General features: G+C 42.6%; 1 protein-coding gene across 1 annotated transcript; it reads right to left on the reverse strand.

The window, feature by feature from the left end:
* Positions 1-4,204: 4,204 nt before the first annotated feature.
* LOC144888806 (chloride intracellular channel protein 4-like) lies at positions 4,205-19,271 on the reverse strand. The gene is made up of 6 exons (XM_078768022.1): positions 19,233-19,271; positions 19,062-19,068; positions 17,311-17,389; positions 17,059-17,184; positions 5,243-5,349; positions 4,205-4,392 (listed from the first exon to the last, which is right to left on the reverse strand). The coding sequence occupies exons 1-6, from the start codon at positions 19,269-19,271 to the stop codon at positions 4,205-4,207; spliced, it is 546 nt and encodes a 181-aa protein (XP_078624148.1).
* Between the last annotated feature and the right edge of the window lie 7,227 nt (positions 19,272-26,498).

Raw genomic sequence — 26,498 nt, forward strand, 5'->3', positions numbered from 1 at the left:
CCACACTAATACAAGTGCAATAGTGGTTTCCTGCACCAACACAAATGCGAAAAGTGGTTTTTCAACACTAACACAAGTGCGAAATGTGGTTTTTCAACACTAACACAAGTGCGAAAGTGGTTTTTCAACACCAACACAAGTGCGAAAAGTGGTGTTTCAACACTAACACAAGTGCGAAAAGTGTTTTTTCCACACTAATACAAGTGCAAAAGTGGTTTCCTGCACCAACACAAGTGCGAAAAGTGGTTTTTCAACACTAACACAAGTGCGAAAAGTGTTTTTTCCACACTAATACAAGTGCAAAAGTGGTTTCCTGCACCAACACAAGTGCAAAAGGTGGTTTTTCAACACTAACACAAGTGCGAAAAGTGATTTTTCAACACTAACACAAGTGCGAAAAGTGTTTTTTCCACACTAATACAAGTGCAAAAGTGGTTTCCTGCACCAACACAAGTGCGAAAAGTGATTTTTCAACACTAACACAAGTGCGAAAAGTGGTTTTTCAACACTAACACAAGTGCGAAAAGTGGTTTTTCAACACTAACACAAGTGCAAAAAGTGTTTTTTCCACACTAATACAAGTGCAAAAGTGGTTTCCTGCACCAACACAAGTGCGAAAAGTGGTTTTTCAACACTAACACAAGTGCAAAAAGTGTTTTTTCAACACTAACACAAGAGCGAAAAGTGGTTTTTCAACACTAACACAAGTGCGAAAAGTGTTTTTTCCACACTAATACAACTGCAAAAGTGGTTTCCTGCACTAACACAATTGCGAAAAGTGGTTTTTCAACACTAACACAAGTGCGAAAAGTGGTTTTTCAACACTAACACAAGTGCGAAAAGTGGTTTTTCAACACTAACACAAGTGCGAAAAGTGTTTTTTCCACACTAATACAAGTGCAAAAGTGGTTTCCTGCACCAACACAAGTGCGAAAAGTGGTTTTTCAACACTAACACAAGTGCGAAAAGTGGTTTTTCAACACTAACACAAGAGCGAAAAGTGGTTTTTCAACACTAACACAAGTGCGAAAAGTGTTTTTTTCCCACTAATACAAAGGCAAAAGTGGTTTCCTGCACCAACACAAGTGCGAAAAGTGGTTTTTCAACACTAACACAAGTGCGAAAAGTGGTTTTTCAACACTAACACAAGTGCGAAAAGTGGTTTTTCAACACTAACACAAGTGCGAAAAGTGGTTTTTCAACACTATCACAAGTGCAAAAAGTGGTTTTTCAACACTAACACAAGTGCGAAAAGTGGTTTTTGAACACTAACACAAGTGCGAAAAGTGGTTTTTCCACACTAACGCAAGTGCGAAAAGTGGTTTTTCAACACTAACACAAGTGCGAAAAGTGTTTTTTCCACACTAATACAAGTGCAAAAGTGGTTTCCTGCACCAACACAAGTGCGAAAAGTGGTTTTTCAACACTAACACAAGTGCGAAAGTGGTTTTTCAACACCAACACAAGTGCGAAAAGTGGTTTTTCAACACTATCACAAGTGCAAAAAGTGTTTTTTCCACACAATTCACAAGTTTTTTCACAAATTCCACAAGTTTTCACCTGTTTGTTTGTTTGTTACTTGCAAAATTGAAGATTTTTCAAGTATGTTGGTTGGTCTTGTGCGTTATTCTGTCTGTTTGTCTGTCTATCAATTGCCTACAGGTCACAATTTTAAACCGATCTTCACGAAACTTCCCCAGATGGTAGAGTTGGTCATACGGAAGAAGCCTATTGATTTTGAGGTCAAAGGTCATCTTGAGGTCAAATTTCTAAAATTGTCATTTTTCATCCAATTGACCTGAAAATTAAACAGCAATTGTTTTGCTGTTTAAGTACCTCACTGAATTGGGAAACCAACTATTTTAAGGTCAAAGGTCAAATCAAAGTCAAACTTCTAAAATCAATTTTCATTTGAAAATCATCAATTTTTATCCTATCAAATTGAAAATTAAACAGAAATTACATAGTGCATCACTGAATTGCAAAAGCAACTATTTTAAGGTAAAAAGGTCAAAGGTCAACGCAAGGTCAAACTTCTAAAATCAATTTTCATTTGAAAATCATCAATTTTTATCCTATCAAATTGAAAATTAAACAGAAATTACATAGTGCATCACTGAATTGTAAAAGCAACTATTTTAAGGTAAAAAGGTCAAAGGTCAATGCAAGGTCAAACTTCTAAAATCAATTTTCATTTGAAAATCATCAATTTTTATTCTATTAACTTGAAATTAAACAGCAATTACATAGTTCGTAATTGAAATGGGAACCCAACTATTTTTGAGGTCAAAGGTCAAAGTACAACTCAAGGTCAAACTTCTAATATCAATTTTCATCTGAAAAATCATCAATTTTAATCTGATTGACCCGATCTATGATCAAGATGGTCAATTTTAATCTTAATGAAATGGACAATTTGATGTAACTATGGCAACTTTTTTTGGGGGGTGGAGGTGGATTTTGCAAGTAGTGCTCTGCATGGCATCTTCCTGTTTGTTTGTTTGTGAGCATGATATTTCTGGTTATCTCCCTTTGTAAATTGCTATTTAAACATGCGACTTAGCTGTGCTCGTACAATGATGTTTTTTCAGCGTTTAAGGGTTACGCGTGTGTTAGCAAGACTTTCCCTAAACGCCTTTCATATATTTGGCCCTTAGTGTTTATCTAAAACCGAGTACAAAACGTCCCTCAGACCTTTCATTGTGTAATAGGTCATCTTGTTTGTCATTTAAATTTTGTTTATTATTTTCACGTCATTTTGTTTCTTTTTTTGAAAGAAGAACATCAAATATGACCAGACTTTCTTCTCGATATTCAATAGAAATCGTGAGCAAGCTTTAATACCACACCTTACTACTGGCATCAGAGATTAAGTTGGGATTCTGTACCAGCAATGTTATAACTGATTGTCATTTGTGTCATGCATATTGATTATGCAAAATGTTAGATATTTCATGTCATGGCAAGAAGGAAATCACAAAACAATATTTATCCATGCCAAACAAACAACTTTCCATCTTTGACAACAAGCAGATATGAAAAGAATCCATCCTAAATTGATTTTCTCGACTATGTATACAAAAACTAGAGGTTCCAGGGAACCTGAACAAAACTGGTCTATGGTTAGAATATGCATAATAGAACCACAAACTATATAGTTTATATGTGCTAAAAATATATGACAAAAATTGATTTTTCAATATGGCCGTCCTGCCGCGCCCATTTTTGGGCATGTAACGCCCAAATGCAATCCCAAATTAGTTTATGTCTTAAAGATGCTGCATAACAAGTTTCATCAAATTTCATCAATATTTTTGTCTTTCAGAGCGTAGATGTCAAATTGTTTACAGACGACAGACAGACAGACAGACAGATGGACGACGGACACTGGGTGTCGACAAAAACTCAGCTGGACATAGTCCAGTTGAGTTTTTTAAAAGTACAACTACAAAACCACACCACCACAACCACCACCCTGAAAAATTTGGTTGGTATGCGGCAAATGTCAATTATATTGTCTCACCGACAGCACAAATACGTTTAATTACAGCTAGAACAGCGCTCGGTAGAACACATAGCTCGGATCTGGATCTGGACCTGAACAAAAATCGAATCGGCTTGTTCTGGACACCTACCCAACTCATTGACCTAGTTTTGTCACAACTCGTCAATAACTTTATGGTATATCGTGCTATTTATCGTTTTACACTCAATGGTGTCGATTAATTTACAAAATTTAAAACATCTCTTATGCAGAGCAGGTTTGGATCTTCATGAAAATCAAATCGATTCCTCTCTGTCACACATCCTGTTCGTCCGAATCGTCCATAACTTTTTGAGATATTGTGCTACATATTATTATTGGCCCGAACTCAAAATGGTGAAGAATCACTTGTAAATTCTAGTATCCAGATCTGGATCTTCACCAAAATCTAATGAATTTGTCCTCACATACCAAACCTTTCGACCAAATTTCGTACGAATCCGTCCACAACTCTTTGAGATATCCTGCTCACAGACAGACAGGGGTGAAAACATAACCTCCGTCCATCCACCTTAGGTGGTGGAGGTAATAACAATATGGTCATAATGATACAATTTTATACTGAAATTCAATCAAAAATCAAGTTGATATTAAACCCTAAGATTTGAGTGAGTGAAATCCTCATTAATCTACTTCCTATACAAGTACATACACCACACTTCAAACAGGCAAACGTGTTCTCACCCTGATAACATTCAGTTTGGGTAGGAGAGTGCAGTCTGCCTGTGTGAGATGGTTTCCATCTAGAAACGAACGTTTTGATGGACCTTCACCAGGTTCTCTGGGCAGTGGACTCGTCAGGTACAAATCAAGGATCTCCAAGGTATGCATGAGTGCCCGCTGCTGTGCTATAGCCATAGAACCGGAAAGAAAACACAAAACCAAATTGGACAATGTGAAAATGAATGTTTGACTGAAATTATCATCTCTGAAAAAATTCTCTGAAAACAGATGTGTTTCTGGGTCACTGGTCATCATCAGTGTAGAGTTTATTTACCAGAAATTGAGCTACTAACCTGTCCCTCTTAAGATTATATCTATAGATGACACATTAAATGTTGAGAGCATTGACTCTGTGCCACACCAACACTTGACTCCAAACATCATGACCAGTGGGACATCTGCCACCCGTCCATCCTGTTTGCGCATCAATTATATAGTTAAGCGGCTTTCTGAATTTCAAGCGGGAAAGCAGATATTAAAGATAAAGTGCACTTTTGGCTTAGTTGCTGTCAGTTAAAGACACAGAGACATCCATTGCACATAATCTACATAAAAGTGGCTTTTGCTTGAATTATTCAATAAATAAATCAATTAATTGAAGAATGCGTGAGCAGTACTCGTACTCTTTAAAAACTGTGTGTACAATACAAGTCCCACTCTCCCTCCCCCCAAACTCCTTTCTCCCGGCTGAGGTACGCACAACTCGCACAGTCCCAGGTCCACCACTCTCCCAGCCGAGGGAGCGAAGCTCGACTGGCCAATTTGTATTTACGGATATTTTCATTTATGGAGTTTTGTGATTTTTTCTCCTGGAATTGTGTTTTGGAGTTACATCAGTATGTGAAATTTATACTTTCTAGCCCATCTAGAAGGCACTAAACATTTATATCAGTGAGTGAGTGGTTATGTCATGGAGCTTTATCTATAAGATACACATCTATAAATGGATTGAGGTGTTTGCTGGAATGTTTGTACCAGCATTGCTCGCCAGGCTGGTGTTCCGAATGTATGCCGAAAATCTTGAGAAGATGTCACGACCTGCAGAGTTTGATCCTGGGTACTGCACCGCCAGCTTGGGATACCTTGAAGGAAAACAGGGTTGTGAAAGGCAGAGACATGTGCAGTTAATTTGAGTGTTTTTGAAAATGCAAAATAAAAACGAAAGGTAATTTTTTTTATAGCAGGGCTGTTTGGGGGGGTGGGGGGGGGGGAAATATAGATATGATAAATAAATAAACTAAAACAATTAAAATATAATAGATATTTAAAATAGGAGAGAACAGAAAGGAGAAATGTGAAGGGGAGAGAGAGAGAGAGAGAGAGAGAGAGAGAGAGAGAGAGAGGAGGAAAATGAGGAGGAAAGATATATATAAAATAAAAGTGGAAAAACAGAGTGGGGAAAAAGATTTTTCACGACAGCGGATCTAACTTTCCACCATCAACTTTTCCATCCTCACCAAAGAATCATGCACTTAAATCTATCTGGAAATGGGAGAATGCCATCAAACAGGGGACGAAGGCACTCCAGTGGTAGAGTGGCAACAATATTCAATATCTACCCGACATAATCAAGGATACCCATCACATCAACCTGGACTTATTCAATCTCTTCCCCACATAATCAAGGATACCCATCACGTAAACCTGGACTTATTCAATATCTACCCGACATAATCAAGGATACCCATCACGTAAACCTGGACTTATTCAATATCTTCCCAACATAATCAAGGATACCCATCACATAAACCTGGACTTACTCAATCTCTTCCCCACATAATCAAGGATACCCATCACGCACCCAGGATCTTATTCAATCTCTTCCCAACATCATCAAGGATACCCATCATGTAAACCTGGACTTATTCAATATCTACCCGACATAATCAAGGATACCCATCACGTAAACCTGGACTTATTCAATATCTACCCGACATAATCAAGGATACCCATCACATAAACCTGGACTTACTCAATCTCTTCCCCACATAATCAAGGATACCCATCACGCACCCAGGATCTTATTCAATCTCTTCCCAACGTCATCAAGGATACCCATCACGCACCCAGGATCTTATTCAATCTCTTCCCAACATCATCAAGGATACTCATCACGCACCCAGGCTCTGATTCAATCCTCTACCCTACATAATGAACGATACCCATCATGTAAACCTGGACTTATTCAATCTCTACCCCACATAATCAAGGATACCCATCACGCACCCAGGATCTTATTCAATCTCTACCCTACATAATCAAGGATACTCATCACGTACCCAGGTTCTTATTCAATCTCTACCCTACATAATGAAGGATACCCATCACGTACCCAGGATCTTATTCAATCTCTACCCTACATAATCAAGGATACCCATCATGCACCCAGGATCTTATTCAATCGCTTCCCTACATCATGAAGGATACCCATCACGTCCCCAGGATCTTATTCAATCTTTACCCTACATAATCAAGGATACCCATCACGCACCCAGGATCTTATTCAATCTCTACCTTACATAATGAAGGATACACATCACGTACCCAGGATCTTATTCAATCTCTTCCCTACATAATCAAGGATACCCATCATGCACCCAGGATCTTATTCAATCTCTACCCTACATAATGAAGGATACCCATCATGTACCCAGGATCTTATTCAATCTCTACCCTACATAATGAAGGATACCCATCACGTACCCAGGATCTTATTCAATCTCTACCCTACATAATCAAGGATACCCATCATGCACCCAGGATCTTATTCAATCGCTTCCCTACATCATGAAGGATACCCATCACGTCCCCAGGATCTTATTCAATCTTTACCCTACATAATCAAGGATACCCATCACGCACCCAGGATCTTATTCAATCTCTACCCTACATAATGAAGGATACACATCACGTACCCAGGATCTTATTCAATCTCTTCCCTACATAATCAAGGATACCCATCATGCACCCAGGATCTTATTCAATCTCTACCCTACATAATGAAGGATACCCATCATGTACCCAGGATCTTATTCAATCTCTCCCCTACATAATGAAGGATACCCATCACGCACCCAGGATCTTATTCAATCTCTACCCAACATATTCAAGGATACCCACCATGCACCCAGGATCTTATTCAATATGTAACCTCCATATTGCTTTCATTGCAAAAATAAATTTTGAGTGCTTTATCATTCAGAAACCGTTGTGGCCTGTTTCAAGTTCCATTGCATTGCTGCATGGACCGAACAGCAAGAAAAAGGCAAGCCACAAAGTATACCAAAACAACAACCACAAAGGTTTATCTCTCGAGTTCTTTAAAAGTGAAATTCAAGTGGGAAATTGGTGAATTAAATTCAAATATTTATCAAGCCACAGAGCTCACAAAATGTGTTCACAGCTAGAACCAACATGGCAGAGTTCCGAACATGAGGTTTGATTCGATGTTGGGCATTTTGGGGTTTTTTAAAATCGGTATCTATATATAATGAAAGCAGATCGCACAAAAAGATGAAAAAAATGTTTATTAAATAAATTTAATTAAAGAATACCAAATGTGCCCAACCAGTTCCACCAGGCATGAAAAAAGGCCTGCAACAAAATGGCGGCTTAAGACTCCTGCGAGGTGACAGTAGACTGACCAAGATGGCGCACCGCAATCCTGGTAAGGATTTCTTTTGTATTTTGATGATGATCATCTCGCTGATTATCTTCAAAAGGTGTGTTTAAATTCACCCATACATCCGGTTTTCATTCCTGCACTCCCGTGGAGGTCCGTTCATATGCATGCAAAGCTTGGGGCCGCTAGGTTTCATGGTTTTGGAGTTATGGAGGAGACACACTGATACACAAGCACACTTTATCTTTTATTATTATAGAGATGGTTGGGAGACAGGGGCCATAATTATATAATAATATGATCCCTGACAAAAGGAACTTCATTGCAGGAGAAGGCCATCAGCACCTGCACAAGGGTTGCCAACCGATGGCTGTTTGTCCATGCTATATCCTTTTTAAATTCTGAGCATCAAGCAAGTAAGCAACAAGTAGCATTTTCAAATCCATTGGTAAACTAGAACGCCACTCAGTAGAGCGCATATTCCCGCCGTGGGTTTAGTTGGAATAATACTGTTGTGGTTTTTAGAACCCTCCACTTTGTAAATATTGTAATATCCCTTATAAATAATCCCCTGTAAATATTCCCATTTTTGTGTAAAGGTCAGAGGTCGCACCCTAGCTCGGTCATATTGCAACACGTAGGACACCATAGGCTTCTTCTTTAGTTATCTCATTAGTGTGTGTTCTAGTTAAGGATCTGTTCCCAATAGTTGAATCTGCGTTGCATTAATCAAATAAGATAGGCCCATTTCGCTCATTATGCACTCTCTCTCTCTCTCTCCAAATTATCATGTGGCTGGGTTAGCAGCATTCGCTGCATTGAGCCATCATCGCTGCCTCAGCGCTGGCTCCAAACGCCATTGAACACGAGGTCAGGCTTGGAGAAGAAAGGGGCGGAGCGGCAAGAACGAGGTGTGGCCACGTCAACTCACCACCAGGGCGTGGCAGGTAAGCCCCCACCAGCCAACCAGGGCTGAGGTGAGCTCGTTAGTGGGCGTAGCCCTATGAAGGCGGCTTGATTTCAACGTGCGATCATATAAGCACGAGCGCCAAGCCCTTTGACGGACTGCGCGAGGGGAGGTCATTGTGAACGAACTGCGCGGGGAGCGCTCAATTGATTGTCACTGCATTGAGCGATCTGCGCGAGGGTACCCTCTGAGACGAACGTTGGGCGAGAGAGAGTTGGCCCGAAGATTATGTACGCAGCATCCCAGTCCCTCGCATAATTATAAGGTCCGGTCGTGCGCCAACGACACGCGAAGCTGCCTGCCATTCTTTGCGGCGGATCCGGAGCCTGGACCGGACCCCATCACCTGGACCTTTCATCCCTGCTATTCCCCATTTGTGTAAGTGTGTTTGTACTGTCCTGGGCATGTGATAAAATAAGAGTGTTTAAGGATTGCCCTGTGTATCTGCTTCTTCCTCTTCCTGTACAGTCTTACCTTTCGTTTCTTCCTTGGTTTTGGTTTTGTACATAATTAATAAACCTGTGTTCTTCCTTCTTATTCTTTTGGGTTTCCTCTCATCCCGTCGCTTTAGTGATTTCTCCATTGATATACGTGGCACGATTTGGCCAACGCTCAGGAACGGGTTTGTTTTATTGCTAACGGCTCGAGCCTCGGATTGCTAAACCGCTCGGCAATCTTCCATCTTGTCCGTGGCTCGAGCAGAAGTATCGCCCTGCTTTGCAGAGAGTTTGGTAAAGGTATCTGGGAACCCGTTGACCAGTCACCCTGGTCAACCTCAACCCCGCAAAGGAGCGCGATATCTTCTAGGACTCGGACGGCCAGCTTCAAAGACGAGGGGATTAAACATCCCTCGGTAAGGGGGGCGCCGTAATCCGAGATCCGCAACAATTGGTGTCGGGGAGTGGGATTGGACCCGAACCACAGTTTTTAATTCATCTAAAAAATTTGGTCGAAAAAATTAGGAGAGGCCAAAATTATTTTTAAAACCCAAATTAAGGTCGTGCCATGGATAATCAAGGCGATTGGATGCCGGTAGGGGAGAATGAGGAGGTAGAATCGACCCAGGACCCCAGGGAAGAGGTGGGAGTAATGCAGGAGGAAAGCAAAGAAGGTGCGGTAGCGGGGGTTGCAGGTGCACAAGATGGCGGCACCTCACACGTGGCAACGAGGGCCGCGCCCGCTGCACAAATCGGGGGGATGAATGTGCAGGACCTCATGGCGCAGATTCATGCAGCCATACAAATGGGGAATATGGGATTGAGAAATGAATTGAGGAATGATATGGCAGACCAAATTGGCAGACTAAAAATGATTTGGGAAGCAAATTGGGGGGATTAGGAAGCAAATTGGGGGGATTAGGAAGCAGATTGGGGGGATTAGGAAACTAAATTGAGGGGTTTGGAAACAGAATGAGTGACCGCATACAAAAATGTGGGGAGAACCGAGACCACATGGCAGGCGGGAGAGGCGCATCGGTACGCAGCGAGGTAACGCGACTCGAGGAGCGCGGGGTTGAGCGAGGCAGAGCAGAGCGCAGTTAAAATGACCGGGATAGAGATCGCGACCTGGGGTATGGGGAAGCCGGCGACCGCCGAAGTAGAAAAAATTGTAAGCGCGCCAGCGGTCGTCGGGCTTCACAAGGAAAAATAATTAATTCAAATTGGAAAAGAAATAGTGGAAATTGGGTTAGAAAAGACGCCGGACGTAGAAAAGCACTCGCGACAGGGAGAAATGGAATGTGCCCAAGGTCCATGTTCGCATCATGATGCCGTGCTTATTAACCCCAATGAAAGTTTGCAGGTGGTGGAGGAACAAAGAAGAGGAAGCGCCCAGGTGAGTCGGGTTGTGTTTGGTGCAAAAAGAATTTTCGCGTGCTTGGGGTGCAGGCGTAACCCGGGAGCTCGTAAAAGGTCCGTGGTGCGCGTTATGAATGGCAATGGCACGCGTGTGCGAACGGCGCCGAAGCGCAAGTGTGATACCGAGTGCGAGGGAGAATGCACGGCAGAGTGTGATAGTGGGAGTGATTGTGATACAGAGGGTGAGTTGGTTGTGGCGGGTGTGCGAGAACGCACACCTGAGTTGGTTGTGGCGCATGTGCGGGAGGGCACATCAGAGCGCGTGAGTGGGTATGTGCAAGAGTAAGAGTGCACACCGTGAGTGTGGTAAGAGTGCACACCCACGAGTGAGTGGTAAGAGTGCACACCCACGAGTGTTACGGAGGACGTAACGGAGGAGAGGTGTGGAATGGAGTCTGTGAGCGGAATGAGTGTGCCTGGGTGGTGTGCACGGAGAGAGAGGGCGGTGACGAAATGTACGGAGTGTATGGAGACACCTGGATGTGTGAGTGTAAAAGGGGTCGCGTATGCATGTGAGCATGCAAGTCAAGCATCGACGTTGACCGGGACAGCGTTTAGGCCGACGTATAGCCGACGCGAGCCCTCGGTGCACGGTGTTCGTTGTGTACTGGGGGAACCGGCGAGGGTCGTAATCACGGCGGTTTCAAAAGAACCGCCGTGCGCGATCCGCGCCGGGCCCCGCCCTGCACGGTCGGTTCCGCGCTTTGCCAGGCAAAGCGGGCGGCCCGATTTGAGGGGAGGTAGGAGGGGCCGGCGCGGCGCCCCCTTGTGATGGTGGCGCTCCACCCGGGGAAGGCTGGGCCATCGCGCGTGGCAGCACAAAGCCTTGCACCGGGATGGTGCCTTGAGCCTTGGCCCGACGAAACCTCCTCCCCTGAATCGAATGCCGGACGGACTCAACCTACAGTAGACCCAAACCACCCGCATGCATTGCTCAGCTTTGCGAAGCCGAGCTGTAAAGAATGCATGGACATACCGAGGAGGCTCAGATATAGCGGACTGTGATGATGATGGTGTTATTGTTTGGAATTGATAGGGAATTGGCTTGAAATTACTAGTGATTCGAAATTCGGAATAGTGATGGTTGGAAATTGATACCCAGTATCGGGGGGTGATATCCCTACCATCCCTCACACGCCTGGGGCAAAGGAGCTATATTTTTATGGGGATTGGCTGTGTAAACTAGCCCGGGAGGGTTAGGTTAATGATTCGGGAAATAGCTGACAATAGGTAACTGTAGCTTTAAGTAGCGACATTTATACCTGTAGTGGGGACGCAGAATAGCTTAGTTTGGATGATAACGATGAGGGAGTGATTAGTATAAGGGAAGATGGGGAGCACGAGTTTCAGAAGGGAGTAGTCAGCTTAGATGATGCTGTGTGTTTGTGGTGAGGGTGATGAAGTGAGGCAATGCTCGTGAGAGATGTGTGTCATTGCTTGGATTGAGTGAATGTGCCTGGAGGAAAGGAGGGTGCAAGTGCCACCAGGTGTGTGTGCACAAGGTGTGCAAGTGAAAGTACAGGTGTATGGAGAATGGTTGTATGGAATAGATGGTATGGAATAAATGGAGTATGGAATCGATGGTGTGGAGTGAGTAGTGTGGAATATGTGGAGTGGAGTGCATGGTGCGGAAGAGTGGATGTGGGAAGATGGACCCCTTCACGAATACCCGGGGAGGGTAGTTTAAAAGTAGGTAGAGGGAGTAGGTAAATTGTGGTTGGATATTGACATCTGTGGTGCGAGAGAAGCAGAGTACTGCTTTGAGGGGTGCATTAGTGGAGTAAATTGGCTGGGCGTGTGGCCTGTTAGTACGTATGGTTAAATGGGCACTCCGCCACTGTTAGTCTGTCGGCCAGGTGAGGCCGCAGGTAGGCTCTGGGAGCCAGTAGAGTTCAATGGGGCCTGAGGATCCGGAGGACGGACCCGGGTAGCCCGACGCCAGAGAGGGCGGTAGTGGGGTGAGAGTGCCAGAGGGCCTTCCCCATGTAGGTTAGGGTAAGGAGCAGGTAAGCTCGGGAGACAACTACAGTGGCGGAGGTGTGCAGGTGAGCAGACCTGCTGGGAGCGCCACACGACCCAGCCCTGAAATTGTGTGAGGGCACAGGGAGTAGGATCGGGGGAGTGAGACCCCAAATTGGTGAGCACCACAGTTTGGTCAATGGGAGTTCGGTTCTTAGAACCACATAGTGTAAAATGGCCAATGGTTTTGCAGGGAAAGTACCCGGCTAGAGTAAAAGTTTTAAAGTCATTTAGAAGGTAGTTAGGATTGGAAGTCTCTTGGCACCATCTGCATCCACTCACCAGGGTGACAGGACTCCCCACCACCGGTTTGTGCAAATGTCTGGTATGTAAGACGCATCATGACGTGGGTGTGACATTGCTCATTGTTCCATCTCTTCCTCCTTATGAGAGATTGATGGTAAATTTGGAATAGAGGGATTAATGAGAAATTGGGATTGATGACGAATTTGGTATAGAGGCGAGATATGGGGAAGACAAGACGTAGCGACGAATTTGTAAATTGTGTAAATACGGGGTAAGGGCAAGGGTAGATTAGGTGACAGGGGGGGAACGTATGGTAGGGACGAGCTTTCTCGGCTCGCTCTCCTGCGCACCTCACCTCTGCATTACCTTGTGTTGATGTGTGCTCTTGCGCCCTTGCACCCCGCTAACCCTGCTCTGTCGTCTTTCCTCACTCATGGACCGTGGTCTTTGTGTGCAGAGGGGAAAGTGTGCAGGTGTCGCAGTTGTGTGCCCGCGCCCTCACTGCTGCCTGCCTGGACCGGTACCACACGTATGGACCGCACGTTGTTGTGGCCAAGCACCACCATATGGACCACAGGTCTGTGGCCAAGTACCACATTCATGGACCCCACATTTTGGGGCCTGGCACCTCTGCTGGGGACCGGCTATTGTGGCCAGGGAGAGCTTGCTTGCGGACCATGGTAAAGGTGGCACCTAAGCCATGCAGGTGGACCACCTTAGTTGGCCCCTGCTGGCCATAATTAAAGAAATGGACATGTTTTGTGCCTTCTTTTTAGTACCAACTAGGCAGCAAGCAAGAAGTCGTCCAGGAACATCGGCCCAGCAGCCAAAAACATCGGCCCAGCAGAGAATACATCGCACGTCATCTGCTGATTATTATTTGAACTGTGATGACTGTGCACCGGATGGTGCTTTTTGGCATTTTGGTGCTTTGGTGCTTATTGGTGCTGGTGGTATCGGTGCAGTGCGGTGTATGCCTTTCCACTTCTCAAAAGATCTTCTTTTTGTTTCCAAAAACACAGGTCCTGGGTTCGCGTGTAAATACCAACTAGTGTCTTTGTAAATAATGCTCCCCACCGTCAATGTGTAGTTTGAAAATTAATTCCGTGATTCTGTTATTCTGTGGGCATGAGTCTGATAGACAGAATGCAATGCAGCAGGCGGGACATACTTAGTTGTTTTTAAAAATGTCGCACTCAGGGTGAAGTTAATAGTAGAGGGTTACCACACCTGAGTGTCACACTAAGTTAAAGTTCTGTCGGGCCGGGACGGCCCTGGAGGTAATGAGGGTGCAGTGTTGTGGTTTTTAGAACCCTCCACTTTGTAAATATTGTAATATCCCTTATAAATAATCCCCTGTAAATATTCCCATTTTTGGGTAAAGGTCAAAGGTCGCACCCTAGTTAGGTCATATTGCAACACGAAGGACACCATAGGCTTCTTCTTTAGTTATCTCATTAGTATGTGTTCTAGTTAAGGATCTGTTCCCAATAGTTGAATCTGCATTGCATTAATCAAATAAGATAGGCCCCATTTCGCTCATTATGCACTCTCTCTCTCTCTCTCCAAATTATCACGTGGCTGGGTTAGCAGCGTTCGCTGCATTGAGCCGTCATCGCTGCCTTAGCGCTGGCTCCAAACGCCATTGAACATGAGGTCAGGCTTGGAGAAGAAGGGGGCGGAGCGGCAAGAACGAGGTGTGGCCACGTCAACTCACCACCAGGGTGTGGCCGGTAAGCCCCCACCAGCCAAACAGGGCTGAGGTGAGCTCGTTAGTGGGCGTAGCCCTATGAGGGCAGCTTGATTTCAACGCGCGATCATATAAGTGCGAGCGCCAAGCCCTTTGATGGACTGCGCGAGGGGAGGTAATTGTGAACTAACTGCGTGGGGAGCACTCGATTGATTGTCACTGCATTGAGCGATCTGCGCGAGGGTACCCTCTGAGATGAACGTTGGGCGAGAGAGAGTTGCCACAAAGATTATGTACGTGGCGTCCCAGTCCCTCGCATAATTATAAGGTCCAGTCGCGCGCCGACGACACGCGAAGCTGCCTGCCATTCTTTGCAGCGGATCCGGAGCCTGGACCGGACCCCATCGCCTGGAACTTTCATCCCTGCTATTCCCCATTCGTGTAAGTGTGTTTGTACTGTACTGGGCGTGTGATAAAATAAGAGTGTTTAAGGATTGCCCTGTGTATCTGCTTCTTCCTCTTCCTGTACAGTCTTACCTTTTGTTTCTTCCTTGGTTTTGTACATAATTAATAAACCTGTGTTCTTCCTTCTTATTCTTTTGGGTTTCCTCTCATCCAGTTGCTTTAGTGATTTCTCCATTGATATACATGGCACGATTTGGCCAACGCTCAGGATCGGGTTAATTTTATTGCTAACGGCTCGAGCTTCGGATTGCTAAACCACTCGGCAATCTTCCATCTTGTCCGTGGCTCGAGCAGAAGTATCGCCCTGCTTTGCGAAGAGGTTGGCAAAGGTATCTGGGAACCCGTTGTCCAGTCACCCTGATCAACCTCAACCCCGCAAAGGAGCGCGATATCTTCTAGGACTCGGACGGCCAGCTTAATAGACGAGGGGATTAAACCCCCCTCGGTAAGGGGAGCGCCGTAATCCGAGATCCGCAACAATACGTTTTGTCTAACATCCCCTCTCCCCAAAACAATAAATGAAAAAGAAAGTAAGCCCTAACGGTCAGAGAATTTGTTTTGATATATCTCGGGATTAGAGGAGAAAAACATCATTTAAGAATAAGAATAAAAGCTTTAATGCAGTAAAACAGAAAAAAATCTTTCCCAAAAAAATTCCTGGATCCGGAATAATATCCTGAGCTTCACCAAAAACTAATCAATTCTTCCTTATCCCAAGGGCAATCATCCCACCAACTTTCATCCAAATCCGTTCAGAACTTTTCCAGATATCTTGTTCACAAACACACAAACACACACACACACACGGACGGACAGGATCGAATGCGTTACTCCCTGGCAGGAGTAATAAACCCGAAAACCGCAGAGCCAGAACCAGAATGATTTATTTGGCCTGGGAAGGCCATGCGAGGTTCCTTCTTCTTCAGCCTCTAACAACCCTGGGTGAATATGCGATCTTTTAAAAAAGAGTTGGAATTTGCCAAATCTGTTTTATTCGTTTGTTAATATACCTCAGCCATTGACAAATCTGGAACTAAGTCTTTATAAGTTCATCAAATACTGACACCGTGAATGAAATTCGCTTAGATAAATGTTGATATCTCTTCTGAGGTTAAAAAAAACAGTTTTAAAGCATTATACGTATCAAACGATACATTTTATGAAACGGGGAAACCTAATACACACTTTGGTGGTTTTAAAATGACAGAATATGTCTTTATTAGAAAAGAAAAAAAAAAGAACCTTGAAGACGACGCTGCTAACAAAATACACCGCTCTAATGCGTAACCACGAGTTTAAACGACATTTACAACAAATATGAAAACTATTTTCATATCACAATGTTAAATATAGAATATATAGAAGATAATGTTAAAAAAAAATGAGCCCTGTCTTCCAATGGTAAACAATCCTTCAAAAAATTCCTGGATCCGGAATAATATCCTGAGCTTCACCAAAAACTAATCAATTCTTTCTTATCCCAAGGGCAATCATCCCACCAACTTTCATCCAAATCAGTTCAGAACCTTTGCAGATATCTTGTTCACAAACACACGAACACACACACGCACACACACACACACACGGACACGGACACGATCGAATGCATTACTCCCTGGCGGGAGTAATAATAACATTGATATTACAATGAATAAATTCATGTTACATGTTGTGTAGTCTTTGTATCTCGACTTTGAAGTGTTATCATAACTAGGATGCTAAAGTTACGTATTGCTCAAATTACTTCATACGATGCCAGGCATGTATGACTGACTGCTGTCATATATGCTCGACATAACTGCTTCCATTGCATTGTTTATGAAAGTTGTTGCATTCTCCATAAGGGAATACACCATGGTAGCCAAACATTCAAGCAGGTATGTTACAGAGAGAGAGAGACAGAGACAGAGACAGAGACAAACAAACCTTGGAGGGCAAAGGATATCTTCAAGGAACTCTTCAATCTTGAGTGTGTCTGTTTTCACTCCACCATTGAAGGTCAGGAAAGGTGGCTGGGTACCAGGTGCTAAGTTGGCAAGATTAGCAGATTTTCTGGAAGAGTAATTAAAAAAACAGTTTTGAAATCTCTAGAGCAATTATTTATTTATTTTTTTGCTTTGTCCCCACACACATCCCTTCTTCCCTTGATGACAAATTTCAATGGGTAAAGCTCAAAACTGAATTGGTCGTTCAATAACAAAGTGGAACATTAAAGTTGAGATGTGCTCGTCATGTTCAGAAAATACACACATCCATGCTGTGAGACACACCATGCAGAAAAACACCTCACCACCACATAATTAAAAAACACCTCATCACCACGTAATTATAAATACCTCACCACCACATAATTAAAAACACCTCACCACCACGTAATTAAAAACACCTCACCACCACATAATTATAAACTCCTCACCACCACGTAATTAAAAACACCTCACCACCACATAATTAAAAACACCTCACCACCACATAATTATAAACACCTCACCACCACATAATTATAAACACCTCACCACCACATAATTATAAACACCTCACCACCACATAATTCAAAACACCTCACCACCACGTAATTATAAATACCTCACCACCACGTAATTCAAAACACCTCACCACCATGTGATTTAAAAACACCTCACCACCATGTGATTTAAAAACACCTCACCACCACGTCATTATAAACTCCTCACCACCACATAATTCAAAACACCTCACCACCCCGTAATTATAAATACCTCACCACCACATAATTCAAAACACCTCATCACCACGTAATTCAAAACACCTCACCACCACGTAATTATAAATACCTCACCACCACATAATTAAAAACACCTCACCACCATGTAATTATAAATACCTCACCACCACGTAATTCAAAACACCTCACCACCACATAATTAAAAACACTTCACCACCACATAATTAAAAACACCTCACCACCACATAATTAAAAACACCTCACCACCACATAATTCAAAACACCTCACCACCACATAATTCAAAACACCTCACCACCACATAATTATAAACACCTCACTACCACATAATTCAAAACACCTCACCACCACGTAATTATAAATACCTCACCACCACATAATTCAAAACACCTCACCACCATGTGATTTAAAAACACCTCACCACCACATGATTATAAACACCTCACCACCACATAATTCAAAACAACTCACCACCTCGTAATTATAAATACCTCACCACCACGTAATTCAAAACACCTCACCACCATGTGATTTAAAAACACCTCACCACCATGTGATTTAATAACACCTCACCACCACGTCATTTAAAAACACCTCACCACCACATAATTCAAAATACCTCACCACCACATGATTCAAAACCACCACAACGTTATTAAAAACACTTCACAACCACGGAAACAAAAGTTTTAGGGCGTCGTTAAGTGAGAACACAGACACTGCCCAGATGTGTAGATATATAGACAAATGACTGTACCCGAGTTGCCGTTTTGTCATGGTTTAAACCAATCATAATTCAAACAATAATTCAAAATATTCAATATTCAAATGTATTTGTAATATACGTGATATCACATTTTATAAACAATTGAAGTTGAAAACTTAAGTTGAAAAAAAAGATTTTCCCCCAAAAAATAAAATAATAAATCCCAGCCAATCGGTCCTCGGCTTCCTTCTCAGCCTTCCTTCCACCAATCAGAGGGAAGCTTCTTGCCCCACCCTCTACCAATCGGCGGGCTTCATCCTGCCTCGTCTCCCTATTAGTGGTGTCTCGTCCAATAGCTGCCCTCTGGGCATGTCTATTGCCTGCTTGCTCAATGTTTTATCGCCATGTTGGCGCAATGCGTGGGCGCTTCCTGCCTGCACTTCCGGTGAGTTTTATTGTGGGGGGAATTTTATTAGTGTGTGTGCTGCTATTGGGCATACCTAGTGTCTGTTGGTGTAGTGCCATAAGGGACAATGGATAAATCACAAGGTCTCACACACAGGGGAATTAGCATAATCCCGACTCGAGTGAACACGAGGCCATCCTTGTATGACCACAAATGTACGAGCTTAATCCGACATCCGGGCTAGACAAGTCCTCTACTTATGTACATCAAAATGCTTGTTCTTCTTCACAACAATCGGGAGCATGATATCGACACAGATCTACCTGATCTATATATTACTCTACCCCAAAATTCACAACAGTATTGTATTTTTAAAAGTCCATTCTCCTGCAGAAGAAAACACTTATGCCAAAACAAAAATACTGACAATAAACATAATAATACAGGATGAATTACATATAATGACCACTCAACTGCCACACGCCACAGTGTGCAACAAAATTATGATGTCACTTAAAAATACACTCTTATGGTTTAGTTTTGGAAGAATAAAGTGCACTGTGCAGAATTATAGCTTATAAACAGGGAGGAACAACTGACAATAATCGCAAAGGTCTAACTAGAGTGGCCTCAAAATGAATATCGCTGGTTAGATTTCTACCTCCAGGGTGATGTCGTGGAAGTGGTTTGGGACTCAAGACCAATGACTGGAAAACAGGTTTACAAAGATCCAGACTTTATTAACTAGTTGTTCACTTCATTCAAATACTAATAACTACCGTTAACTCAATGGACCAGATAGCTCTATCCGCATAGTCCCTCTTTCTCAGCCGATGTTTCTCCGTAGCACCATACTCGTTGGTATTCGTTCGTTCGTCGGGCAGGGCTTCTGAGGACAAGTGCTCCTGAATCAAAGTCTGTTCTGGTTTATATCGGCACACTTGAGTTAATCCCTTCTCCGCTGAAAGGTTGCTCCGTCATCCCGCTCGCCTTACTGGCACCAACTTGCTCCCCTCCTGCTGTGAGTTATATTTGCCTTACAATAGGAGAGTGCTCTAGCCTGGGGCTGTGACCAGGTGAACAAGTCATTACTACTTTCGTGCACATTCCTGACATTAATTTCAAGTCGTTGGTTCTTCCTCGTTACCAGTTCCAATCAATGAGTTACCAGTTCTAATCAATGAGTTACATTTCCACAATTCCCTCATCTTTTTGTTTTTGTTTATATTAACCATTAATCTAAACATCAATATAAGTAAACAATCAATCACTCCATGTAAACATCAATACAAGTATAAGTAAATAATCAATCACTACAGGTAAATATCAATACAAGTATTCAAACCATAACTTTGGTAATCCACTTCCCTTAGGCATACACCGTCCTCCTGCAAGAATCACAAAACATTTCGTTGGTCATTGACTCCTTCCATATTGTTCGATCTATTGCATTTGCATCACAAATATCTTTTCAAAACAACACTTCACCATCACCAAGATACAACAATTTCACTTCATCTTCAAGTTTTGTAAAGCATCTGCAACATCTGGCAAAAATGTTTGCCTCTACACAAATGTTGACTCTTTGTTTGAAAGGAAGGGCTGATCACTTGTGTTTGAATCCAGGTATGAAACATTTTCTCCTAATGTCTTCATAGCACCTGCACTACTTCGTGTAGGGTCTTGCTGTTGTAATAACTGCACGGAGTCATAGACTGACCCTGCTCTCCATGTAGCATTCTTGCCACTCTTGCTGTAGCATAGTAATTTCCTGAACAAGGCCTTTGCCCAGTTGTAGTCGACTTGCCTCCTCCCTCATTGTGAGTGGGCAGCAAGTATTGGTGTGACGTTGATTGGCCAGCAAGATGTGGAACAGGGATGCCGGATGCATCCACAATGATGTTGGGACCATGGTGTTCAGGTCATTCATGGTCCATACCAGGAGCAACCAGCAGAATCGCGCACAGCTGTTGTGACAAGGGCACAGCCGTTTGTTTGCAGCTCCATGCTGGTTCCCCGGAAGTTGTTGAAGTAATAACATATGTCCCCGCATTTCACAGAGGTTGCAGGTAAAATGTCGTTGTCCTGCAACTTCTGATGTGATGAATGTTCGAAGCCTTCAAACAAGAGTAAGTGATCGCCTTCCTTTCATATGTTGCAGTGTGATCCAGGCAAATGGTCACATAAATTTCCTTGGTGAAGGTAAGCATCCATCTCCAAGTTACACGGGAGAATGTCTTCATCATTTTTTGAGAAAGAGGGTGTATGCCGCGATTAACTTCATTTTAGCCACAAATTTTCTTTCTCGAACTTCTTCCCACTTCCGTTAGCACTCCCTTCAAAATGTGATCTCGTCTTATCCTTATGCTCAGTCACATCTGAATCTGCTTTCCACACACACTGAATCAGATAGGGTACATCTTACCATGAAATCAGCATAATCATGTATGTCTTCCGACAGTTTCACATTCAACAATTTGTTGTTTTTCCTTAAAACATTTAAAAGTTATATTCATTTATATGCGTCACACAAATAATATTCAATCAGGTATGTATTTCACTACTAAACTAAGAATAGCATCCACAAATGCTTTCAGGTTAATATAGTTCAAAAATTAACTCATGCAGGTATTTTAGCACTACTCTAAGAAAATAAATTGTATATGATTACAATCACAAACGGGAATATCTAATTCCCAACAACAATTTTCCCAAACCAACAAATTAAGCATAATGTATTATTACCATAATTCCTCTCCACTTTTTCTTTTCCCTTTTTTTTTTTTCTTTTCTAACAGTGTGTCAGTCGTGGTGATATGAGTTCACTGGTCTTGTAATTGACACAACTCATAACATTGTCGTTATGCCATTATCTTAATTCTACTGTATTCATTTGCAACATCACTTGATTTAATCTTTTAATCTCAGTATTTATGTCGCCATAAAAGTCTTCCTTTTCTGGTTCCACATTTCTTTCCTCATTTGTAACTTCATGCGTTATCATCGTGTTGTTGGTTACCTTATTCAAACACACCGTCACTAAGGCTTTCAAGCAAGCCACCACTAAAACAATTGCCAATATAACTACTAAACCCACAAACAAGTCTGCTACTCCTTGTATATATTCATACCTATGACATCATTATATGTCGATGACATTCAACATTATATACCAAACTAACAAGCTTCCTAAAAGGTAAATAAAGAAAATCCCTTAATATGTAACATAAATCAGATTATTTGTCTTACCCTGATCCCCCTATCTCCCGTGGTCGAACTAAATCCCCTAATCATGAGTGTAGTTGTGATACATTATCCCTCATGTTGCGCTAATATCAGTAGATAATGGTATGTCATGTAGGCAAATAAATGTCACTATCTTCCCTAATTCAAGTCGGAATATTAAATGTTGAAAATGTAATGTTTATCAATGCAAGAGGTGTTAAAATGTAATTCAAATGAATGTAAATCACGACTATCATTTATCCGCCACTGAATGTTCTGCTGGGCTGCTAGGTGCAGCCTCATTTTCTGTGGGATCGTCCATCTTAGCCCCATGTGCTTGCTTGCAATGAGAGGCATGAATCCAACTTTCTATTTTGGGTCCATATTTGTTCCTATTCTTATCAATCTCCTATGGTTTATCAATTTGTTCCAAGATACCGCAACCAAAGGTTTTAACCAAAGCTCTACCAAACTATTTCCAATGTGAACAAAAATGCCAGTGAAACAATGATTCGAAGAATTATCTTCAAGGGGTCAATAAATTTATTCTATAACCAGATCTAATTTTCCCATCCAATAGTTTGCCTTGCCACATGCCATATTATAACACTTTAATAAACCTTCGAAAAATGTTTCCCATCTCAACAAATTTCCTTTTTACAAATAGCCATGTGTAACTTACGTATTTAACTACAATATCCTCTCAATTTGTTTGGCCTAACTGGCCGCAAAAGTGGCTGCCAGCATGCAGTACCGTTTTTTATCTACCAAGGAAGTGCTCGTCCACACAAGACCGCTACCAAAATGTTGTTTGTAAAAACAAATCTGGGATTTCTGATTACATGGATGCACTCAGGACATTTTCAGGCTGCTGTTAACAATCCACTATGATAAATTAATTCCTTTACCCACAATCAAATAATTAGTACAAATTGAGGATATTATCCCTATCACATTCATTTATAGATTCATTATGTTGGATCTAATTTTTCAATAATTTCCCACTGCTGCAAGGAAGAACAATAGCTCTCATAATTCTTAGTAATATCGTACTTAATTTACCCAGCATCGAATAATTTATTTACTATCCTTTCTCATCTGTTAACCAGTGACTTTGTTTGAACTCCAGAACTCAAAACTCACAATAGTTCAAACCAGCAAAATTTTCTTTACTATTTTCCCATATCATCTATGCCTAATACACATCCATACATACAGCACAATTTATATGCTGATAAAATTCAAGTTTATATATATAAAAATCCATGAGCAGAGTACTCTGGGAAGTCAGTGTAAGACCTCTCCCAAATTTGGCTAATTGTGTACTCCCACATTTTTATGAAGCTCATATCCATAAATAGCTTTGATTCTCATATAAATTCTATCAAAATGGAATCTCAAGATTACTCCCAATTTTTACTATCAATGAATTTACTATCAATGAATGGCTGCTCATAACTCAGCAAATCAAATTATTTTATATTCCATCTCCCTTGACAAAAATGATAATGTTCATAATCAAATTATATTTCTATTTTATTTTACGAATTCTCTCGATATGTGATCCCATCCACATGGAACTATCTATTTTCAGACAAGGCACACTGTCGGTGTCAACAATCTTGTAAGATTGATACACAAAAACACACACACACATGCATTATGCATATTTGTTTGCGTTGGAACCATTATTTACAGATCAAGATGGGTGTCAATTTTATTTCAATTTCATAAAATTTGTCCATCAAATTTAAAATGCTAATACACAAATAGACTAAAAGTCTATTCTTAGAAAACCCCTATGATGTCACATTGAAATTACCCTTTCAGTTTCCACAATAATTTATCCAAATTTGACTACCCACCCATTTGTATGTCAGTCGACCACTGACCTATCAATCGTGCAGAACAATAGTCCGAAATTCCCACCTGATCATCATGTGACTCTTGTCACTTGGTTTGCCAAAAAAAAATTGCAAAGCAATTGTTCCAAACTTTGTAAATTTAAAATTTTGTGCCCAACATAAAAGATCCAATTTCAGCATTTGATCAATTAATTATCAATTTGCTTACAAGCAAAAGAAAAAATGAATAATTCTTGCTCCGAAAACTTTTCAGACACAAGAATCATCGACAGTTATTCATGTTTGTCCAGTAATCTAATTTGTTGAGGCCAATCGTCATTTGGGATTTGTCACAATGAAGGCCTAATCGTTGTCTGAGGTATCGGTCAGCACTGGTACCCTTGATCTTGGTTTACCCTATGAACTTGTCTTCCTTTTGGAATACGGACATCCTCTTTTCCAATGTCCCATCCGTCCACACTTGAAACACCGGTTTCTGTCGTTGCCTGGTCTGTGCACCTGTGCACTTGTATTGCTGGGCTGCATCTCTACATCCCTGAGTTGCCACTGCAATCTCTCGTTATCTCCTGAAACACGAAAAAATTCTCTGTATCGTCCTTTTTGGGGAGACAACTGGAAATCAGATGGGACAACTGTCATTTTCATTCCTAATTTCGAGGGCAGTTGTGCATTTGTCTCCTCCACTGTATCCTGTATCCTTTTTATTTTAAATTCTAGATCCGTTATCCGTTCTTGCTGTTCCCGTTGTCTGGATTCACCATCCCAAAGATGGAATGCAAGCCAATCTACCGTTAGATTCTGTCTCTCCCTGGCTTTCAATCTTTGTCCCAATCTTTCCAATCGACTTCGCTCAAATGTACCATCTCTTGGAAACTCCTCAGCATTTCCCTTTGTCCACAAATACCAATTCTCGACCTGCCTTATAGCTTCGGCACCATAACGGTCGTACATATGATATGTACAAGTACCTTTTTGTGGAATCTCTGGTTGTCCTTGTGTATTCTTGCAGGTTCCATTTCCCATTCTGCCTTTTATCAAAGTAGCGTTGGATGTGTTGTAGCTTGTTCCTCTAAAGCTTCACTCGTACCTCCAGGAAGGATCTCTCCACCTGTTCAAACGGTGATTTCCAGAGAATCTCTCTCACCTGTGGCTTTTGCACAATCCAATCTCACAGATCAGTATTTGCAGATGAGCCAGAGGGTCAGTATGAAATGGGTGAATCCTCAGGTGTCCGCTCTGTTGAAGGGGAAATCACACAATGGTAACCGCACATATATATTGTTACGGACACGACTTAAGATGTTATGCTGGGCCGAGCGGGATGGCCGCCGTATCCGTACAAGTTACCCCGATTGTACCCGGACGTTGACTAAGTCGCGCTATGCTAAATCAATTAAGGGAAAGGACACAACGGCTGGGATAAATGACTACGACACCAAGGGTACAGTTCTCAGAGGTTATTATTACAAGATTGCGGAAGGTTCAGACTACAGGGACAAGAGGGACAGCATAGAAAGGTGGGCACTTATTCGCGGTCTTATGTTAGCCCCAGACAGACGACAGATAAACAGGACAAAAACGGACTCACACAGGGATCGATGGCAAGGAAGGGCAGGTAGTTGGTGGCTCAAGGTGCACCTTGGCTCCGGGGCAGAATCCACACGGTCCGGTCCGGTCCAGAGATGCGGGGAGGTATTGCAGCGCTCAGGGGGTGGCGTCTTCTCGTCTCCAGGTTCAGGGCGCATCTCCCCTCACTTCCGGTGAGTCCCTTCGTATATCCGGCGGGGAGTCACGCCCTCGCTCGTTAGCTCCGCCCCATATGGCATCGGCCCATGGCATCTCATTGGGTGCGGGAGGGGGGTTACTGGGCTCCGCCCAGTGACGAGGGACTGACGGCCAGCCCCTTCGTGGTAACCCCGTAACCTGGAGCACATGGGCCATGGCGGCTAACCGAGCCGGAGTGAGGGCGCGCACTCCCCGCGCCGCCGCCGCGCCGCCCCCCGCTGTTGTTGTAGTTGGTGTTGCTGCTTCGTTGTTGTTGTTGTTGTTGAGGAAGAGATGCGGGGAGGTAAGGGGAGGTCCTAAACTTCCTAACAGGTGCCATATAATCACATTCTGGTGCAACGAAGAGTCAAGATTAATGGAAACAAGTCCTTAACTGACATAGACTAAGAATAACTAGCAAGATGTCCTATAGTTGTCTACGTGAGCTGTGGTGGACCTGGGCACGACATTTAATGGGGGGATGAAGGGGAAGATCGGCTCTACTGGGTATTGTTTACAGACAATGGGACTAAGGAATGGGGTAAGGGAGAGTTGGGGAGTATTGGGGAAATAGGGGCATATTTACAAGCGGATACGGAGGCCAAATTCCATATCCACAACATTGCACCCTTCTCTACCCTCGGGGCGTCCCGACCCGATAAATTTTTACCTAGTTT

This window comes from Myxine glutinosa, chromosome 14 (genome assembly GCF_964187855.1).
Source record: "Myxine glutinosa chromosome 14, kmMyxGlut1.1, whole genome shotgun sequence".
NCBI lineage: Eukaryota > Metazoa > Chordata > Myxini > Myxiniformes > Myxinidae > Myxine > Myxine glutinosa.